Source organism: Charadrius vociferus, unplaced genomic scaffold, assembly GCF_000708025.1.
Source record: "Charadrius vociferus isolate BGI_N301 unplaced genomic scaffold, ASM70802v2 scaffold760, whole genome shotgun sequence".
Taxonomy (NCBI): Eukaryota; Metazoa; Chordata; class Aves; order Charadriiformes; family Charadriidae; genus Charadrius; species Charadrius vociferus.
In genome coordinates this window covers 595,579-603,331 of record NW_009647322.1, presented here as the reverse complement: position 1 = coordinate 603,331, position 7,753 = coordinate 595,579, and the positions used below count along the sequence as shown (strand labels likewise).

General features: G+C 46.4%; 1 protein-coding gene across 1 annotated transcript in view; it reads right to left on the bottom strand.

Annotated features, from left to right (window-relative positions):
* The window catches only part of AOAH (acyloxyacyl hydrolase (neutrophil)), an 85,807-nt gene that overhangs the window by 67,248 nt on the left and 10,806 nt on the right, over window positions 1-7,753 (bottom strand). The window contains exon 3 of the mRNA XM_009880071.1: window positions 1,319-1,414. Coding sequence (XP_009878373.1) covers window positions 1,319-1,414 — 96 coding nt within the window. The remainder of the gene's footprint in view (window positions 1-1,318; window positions 1,415-7,753) is intronic.

Genomic DNA, 7,753 nt, shown 5'->3' with positions numbered 1-7,753 from the left:
TGCAGCATTCACCTCCCAGGAGAGGATAAATCGGGTTACACTGTAGCTCCCACACAATCCGCAGGATTTTTCACTGCTTTCAAGTTCAGGGTCAGTTTCTTTGTATTAGGTGTATCCATGCATCTCATAGAAGGTAACTGGATTATACAGATTTAACTAAAGGGATAATAGGATTTTATGTGTGTAAAGAATGGCAGCTGAAAAGAAATATCTTGACATGTCAGCGGAACAAGGTCCACTGAGTGAATCATGAACATAGAGCTAGCATGTCATATTTTAAAGGAGAAAATTGTATTTTAATAGCAGGATCAGCGCTTCTAATTGTAACTTCATGGTTATGTGCCTGTAATTTAAAACACCGAGGATATGACTTATGGAATAGAAATCAGATAAGTGTCATTCTATCAATGAATGAATCCCAGCAATTACCTCCCTACCCCATCCTGCATCGGGAAATCCTCTCTCAGAAAGGAGAGGATTAATATTCTACGTGCAACTAGGGTCTACAGAGCAAGATGGTTTCTCAGAGATACAATTCGGGAAGTCCTATATAAATGACTTTTTAATGAAGTATCCTAAGCCTTCTTTTTACATTCATAACGTCAAAAAGATATCATGAATGTGAGATCTAGTTACTTAAATAGTTGTAGGATTGGTCTGTGAGGCACAAAGCTATTTTGGCATTCAAACTCTTCTCTATTTAGGGATGTGCATTCGGACAGCTAAGCTCTTTTGGGTGGATAAAATAAGGGGCGGGAAAAGGGGAGTCTACATATATTCATATGGAATAGCTATCGCTTTTGTAATTTGTATCATCAGTTACATTTCAATAGCTTTTCTGTGCAGACCAAATGCTCGCATCTTACACCTGTCAACCTCAGCTCATTTTTGAGGTTTTACAATCGCAGCTTCCTATGGCTGCTGAAAACATTTTCATCGTCATAGTTGCTATAAGGACCCATACCAACAAGAAAGAGGAGTGGTTGGGCACACAGTGAATCTATTCTTAAGCTGCTAACAAAGAGACAAAGTGGAGAAAAACGGAGGGAAAGGGTCTGCATATGTTGGTGCTCACACGCGCGTGGGCTTAATACAAACCCATTCACTCTAACTTTGGGACAAAATCCCAGCTCTGAAGCCAAGTGAGCCACACCAGTGACTTCCCTGCAGATAGCACCTTGCTGTCTTTCAGCTACATTCATTTGAGATGCTGCACGAGAAGTGGATAAAGCTTTTGCAGACTCCATGTGTGAATTTTTAATTAACAGAGAAATACAGCAGTACCAGCACAACATATGGCGTCTTATTAGGTACTTACCAGGTATGTAGTTGCACAGTCTCTCCACGGCTGCCTTTACTGTACTGTTGTGCCACTGTGCAAGCTGTTCAATTACAGACACCGCAAGCACGCACCCTTCAAACAAACAAACAGAAAGAGTGAATACAGTTATCTGCGAAGTGTGATGAAGCACCCCGAGCTAAAAGAAGTATTTCAGGCATCATTGGGCACTTCATTTCTTGAGATGCTCCATGGCAGATGAGTGTTCAAGGGGAAAAAAATACCTGTGAATTTTTGTCTTTATTCAAAACCTGTAAGTTATCACAGAGAGAATGGCGATGCCAGAGGAGCGTACAGAACAGCCCGGCTTTTACAATGCTGGATCTTGCTCCTGAAAAAATGGCTTTCCATCCTTTCAAGGATGGAAATGAAGGAGCTGGGGGGACAGTTACACTATTACAACTACCTGCTTGGCCACCTGCTTTCTCATTACTTCTCATAAGAAAAAAGGCACAGGTCTGTACTTGATAGGACTTCTATAGCTCTCCACACAAGCCGCAGAGAGAGCTACCGAAACTGAAAAAAGACGTCATGAAGCAGACGTATGTGTTGACCACCACAAAGCATCCATGGCATCATTTCTTCACAGACTTTCCTCTGAAGCCCAGCGGTATGCATACCAAATATGCATTTGCTAAAGCCAAAAATGTCTTCAGAGTTCATTCTGCTCTCCTTCTGTGGTTGGAAAGAAACCACTTCCTATGACCTACAAAGCTGGTGATTTCTCATCGCTAATCTGAGTGCGAGCAGGGCTAAAGCTTAGTTGCTCCTTGAACTAGCTGTGGCTGAGACCCAAGAACTTGCACACTGTAGTACCTTTTTTTATATTTTTGGGATGAAGTAAGTTCCATGGGATCCCCACATAGCAATCATTCAAAATCCACGTGATGACCATAAGCGGTTCGTTTCAAGTAGATTTTAAATCACTGTAGGCCAGCATTGTGCCCACTCCTCCTGCAGTGGCTTCAGCATTTTATAAAGAAGCAACATTTGGTGATGCAAAGTTTGACCGATATAGTCAGACCTGGCAGCCAGGCTGAGGTCCCTGCCTGGTCTCAGGGCCTGTGTAACAGAGGTGGGTATCCCAGGCAGCCAGGAGACAAGGAGCCAGGATGCCAGTTTCCAGCAGGCTGAATAAACATTTCTCTTTGAAATCCCTGTAGCTGAAGCCTGTTTCTTCCCTTCTGCAAAAGATCTCAGCTCTCAGGACATGCTCTGACACAGTCTAGAAATGGAGACGAGCTGCAGCGTTGGGATGGGCCTGCAGGTCCACCTTTTTCCAAAGCTCAAGAGCATTAATGTTCTAGTTTTCAGACTGGCACAACTTTTCAAAGTGAGCTTTTAAATTCCTTCCAAGTACCCCTGCCTATGTGCTATTAAATCCAAGTGCTGTTTTTCAACATAAATAACTTTGATGCTCCTATGGATCAAGTAGCAAGCCAAAGAGGAGGCAATACAATTGGAACTTGCTGTAAGACCAATATCTTTGAGCCTTCTATCATTTCTTCTACCCCAAATACAGTAATCCATTGGAAATTACGGTGAACTTTCCACCTCTTTTGTAGGGGTAAAAGCCCACTTCTCCATACTTATTAAATAAAACGCTCACTCAAAGTCCTCTGCGGAATGATTTATAAAGCTTGCTAAGAGCCATTACCTCCAGTCAGCCTAAAAGAACAGGAGAATAAATGGAGACAGATAGAACCAAGAAAAATCCCTGACAAAAGTAATTTCTCCTTCCTTCTCCCCCCCGGCCTAAAAAATAGCCACAGGCTAGCCCAAGGAATTAAGTTAATTAAAACACAATAGCTCATAAAGGAGAAAAAAAAAATAGAATAATAGACCCAAACCAAAATCAGAGGGGACATCCAAGCTGGAGGGTAAATCATGCTCAGGACTTGGGCTGCAAGAACAACCCACAGCCATTTGGTCCCTGTTTAACCAGTAGCAGGTGCCTCAGCACAGCCTTATCCCATGCCATGCCCCAGGCAATGCTTGTGCTTGTGCTAGGGACCAGTCCCCAGGGCACTTTCGGATGAGGACACCCAGTCGAGGCAGGGGGAGAGTTGAGGGATGCAAGAGATTTGAGCTGCTTGGGTGCAAGCCATGCCCTGCACTGTCCCCAAAGGGAGAATTTTTCTGGCTTATTTTCAAGGGTAGTGTGAGCATAGCCACACTGGACTGACTCCATCGCTCAGCACTGAGATGGCGGTGCACATCCTTGAAACATGCTGGAAACACACCTAAAAGGCATTGCATAACTTGGTTCTTACAAGGCCATATTATTAACACACAGGAGCAACATACAGACAGCCAAAACTACCCTTCCCCTGCCTTCTGGGTCCATTTTATTCATGAGGATGGAGGCTCAGAAAAATTAAATGACCAAAATGATGCTTTAACCACAAAACCACATATTTTTTCTATGCTTTCCTTTCTTCTCTTACCAAGGTCAGGCCTTCATCTAACAATCTTGCTGTCTAGCAGTCAGAAAGACAAAAGGGAGACCAAGCAGAAAGACGGGAAGGAGCTAGTTCTTTGATATTTTCTAAAGGAGACAGCTTTTGTTGTTTTACCTCTCATTCCTTTGCACCAGGAGCTCAAGGAAGCTACAAATGAGTACGTGCGAGTGCTTAGCAGATGTGGGTCCAGGCATTCATGAGGGGTGAAGATAAGGAGGACAGAAGGAAACTCGGAAGGCATCGAGGTTAGCAATGTTAGGAGAAGAAAATGCTTCAGTGGGCAGAGGAGATGGGAGAGCAGACAGTCCCCAAAACACAGTCTGAAGCAGAACTGAGCACAGGGGCAAGTGGGCAACAGTAATGGAGTGGACTCCAGCACAGTTTGAGGAATGGGACAGCCTGACCAGACTGTGAAATTGCAAGCCTGGGTGCAAAGCGAGGGAAAACCCCCTGTTGCCAGCATAGGTGTGAGCTCAAACACAGGGCGGGCAGGTGAAAAACAGAGAGGTCTGGGATGTCAGAGGGCTGAAGCGCCTCTCCTGTGAAGACAGGCTGAAAGAATTGGGGTTGTTCAGCCTGGAGAAGAGAAGGCTCCAGGGAGACCTTATAGCAGCTTTCCAGTATCTGAAGGGAGCCTACAGGAAAGCCGGAGAGAGACTTTTTACAAGGGCATGTAGTGATAGGATGAGGGGGAATGGCTTCAAACTGGAAGAGGGCAGGTTTAGAATAGATATTAGGAATAAATTTTTCACTCTGAGGGTGGTGAGGCACTGGAACAGGTTGCCCATGGAAGTTCTGGATGCCCCATCCCTGGAGGTGTCCAAGGCCAGGTTGGATGGGGCTTTGAGCAATCTGGTCTAGTGGGAGGTGTCCCTGTCTATGGCAGGGGATTGGAACTAGATGAGTTTTAAGGTCCCTTCCAACCTAAATCATTCTATGAAGACCAGTAGCCCATCACGCCAGGGAGCTGACAGTGTCACTGACTGCAGCATAGAGAAATCACACTTGTTTTGCCTGTGCTGTGTAACCCAGCGCTCCTGCACCTTCAGCTGGAGCCTGCCAGCACACTTTGCAGAGAAGAGAGTTCTTCTCTCTTGGTTCCCAGCACCCCTGTACCCCCGTCAACCCTCTGGCTGCTGGGCATCCCTGCCAAGCAGCAAGGGAACAGGGAGCTTCAGCTGGGTCCAGCTTTCTAAGAGTCTATCTCCTGCTTCTGACACCCCCTCATCCTCTGCAGGACCAGAGGGTGGCATGTACCACCACAATGAAGCTTGCAAAGTGCTGCCGGTGGGAGCGGGACACCAGCAGCACCACGGCTCGTGCTTCCTGTGTTGTGGTGGGTCTGCTCCAGCCGCGAGCAGAAATCAACTTCTGCAATGCCTCTGCTTTCAGTTACGGCATCCTCGGGTGCCAAAACATTGGCTCAAGTGCTGCAAGGAGAGTTTTTATATCTGTGTAAAGGCTGGCCTGATAAAAACGTCACCACAATGAGTTGAGCCTCCCACTTGCATCAGGAGAGACTGGCTCATGACAGCTCACACCTTCCCCAGAAGATGAGGAAAGAGCTTGCTTGCTGCACCTGTGCACTCCGCTTTCACTCTGAAATGAGAGACCTTCACCTCAAGCGCAGGCTCAGCATCCCTGCCCAACGATTCGTGTCAGGGTGGGGGGGGCAAAGAGGCTCCTCTCCCTCTGACTCAGACGTTGCCCCCACGACTCTCATTTTCGTTGTCACAGAGAGGTCTTCGCACTGTCAGTAGAGGCGGTGCAGATAAAGGGGCTTATGGACAAACAGCCTGAGTGCTCAAAATCCAAAAAAGTTGGGCTGAGGATAAAAATAGCCCTGGTGTTTCCATTTCCTCTGTTACACAAGAAGACAGCCTCCACTGAAGATGTGAGTTTCTCTCTCATGTTTGTCAAAGTACCACAGAGGACCCGGGAAAAAAAGCTATTTTCGGTTCAGCTCTGTCAAATAGAAACAGAATCCTTAATCACAAATACAATCATGCAGGTAACCCTACTCATGGAGCAGTGTCCCAGCAAATAAATGGAAAATTTTCATGTTGATTAAGTCAGACACTTCTGTGTCTATTGAATGAGGCCCAAAGGGAGATTTGCTTCGCATGAGAATTAACGGAGCCATCACTGAGTTTGTGCAGCACTTAATGCAGTACCTTGGGCTACTAGATGCTATATGAATATAAATAACAATAATAATAGCCTAACTACTTGGGAAAAACCCACAGAGCTGAACTTCAAAGCGTTTCCTCTCATAAACTAGTCTTTACTATCACAGAGAGGATGCTTCTGGTAGCGCTATTATACCCTCCCTGCCTCGAGCACCAGCAGACCACACCTTGGCTATTCAAATGTTCCCCCACAAATGCACTTTTTTCCAGATGAAATGCTGCGTTTCATGGGACAAGCCAATGAGGAAAGTCTTGACTGATTTTTCAAAGGGGTCTGCGGTTCCAGTTGGGGTATCCTCAGCCCCAGATGCCGCAGCTGAAGTCTCTGAAACTGAATCTGGGGAGTCTTCCTGCCATCTGGTGGGAAAGGTGCTCCCTGGGAACATGTATCACCAACGCGTGCCACTGGCTGATCTGATCCCTGTTTGCCTCATCTACCATGGCTTTCATTAGGTGCCCTTGGTTCACCTCTCTTTACTCCTTGCAGTCTGCTGGCACTTCTCATTGCTCTGCTGTGGGCCATGCCGCAGGGTACACCCGCTTATGTTCGGGCTCTGCTGGCCTCAAAGCCTTTCCTTTAGACTGATACCATCAGGGGCAGCTTTTGGGCTGGAGATTGTAAATTACTTAGGAAAAGGTTTGAACCCTGGGAGGAGGGAGGGGGAATGTTTAAGGGTACTTGCTGTAGTCCAGGGAGTCTAACCCACCCAGGATCCCCATTTTTTTTGATAAAAACATGCTCCCCTCAGTAATTCAAATTTATTCTCTAGGAGAACCTATCATGTCCTGTGTTGGGTTATAGATAAAACCTCAAGAAGTTAGCATCTATAAATTAAAATTAACTCAGACTATCCTTGCTCCTACTACAAACCTGAACTCTTTTTAACCACATATATCATCTTCCTCCATATTTAGTGGCATAAAAAGAATTCAGTGTTGGCTGCAGCATAAGGAGCCACTACCCTCTAACAAAATCAACAGAAATCTCCCTGCACGCCAAATATTATAGAATCATAAAATGGTTTGGGTTGGAAGGCACCTTAAAGATCATCTAGTTCCAAACCCCCTGCCATGGGCAGGGACACCTCCCTCTAGACCAGGTTACTCAAAGATCCATCCAGCCTGGCCTTGAACACCTCCAGGGATGGGGCATCCACAGCTTCTCTGGGCAACCTGTGCCAGTGCCTTACCACCCTCACAGTAAAGAATTTCTTCCTGATATCTAATCTAAATCTGCCCTCTTTCAGTTTAAAACCATTACCCCTCATCCTATTGCTATGCTCCCTGATGGAGAGTCCCTCTCCTTCTTTCCTGTAAGCCTCCTCTAAGTATTGGAAGGCTGCTATAAAGTCTCCCTGGAGCTTTCTCTTTATACTGAACTACCCCAACTCTCTGAGCCTGTTCTCAAAGGAGAGGTGCTCCAGCCCTCTGATGATCTTCGTGGCCTTCCTCTGGACCCGCTCCAATAGGTCTATGTCCTTCTTATGTTGGAGACTCCAGAGCTGGACACAGTACTCCAGGTGGGGTCTCGCCAGGGCAGAGTAAAGGGGCAGAATCACCTCCCTCAACCCGCTGGCCATGCTGCTTTTGATGAAGCCTAGGATGCAGTCAGCTTTCTGGGCTGCAAGAGGACATTGCCAGCTCATAGAATCACAGAATGGTCAGGGTTGGAAGGGACCTCTGGAGATCACCTAGTCCAACCCCCCTGCCAGAGCAGGGTCACCTACAACAGGTTGCACAGGACGGCATCCAGGCGGGTTTTG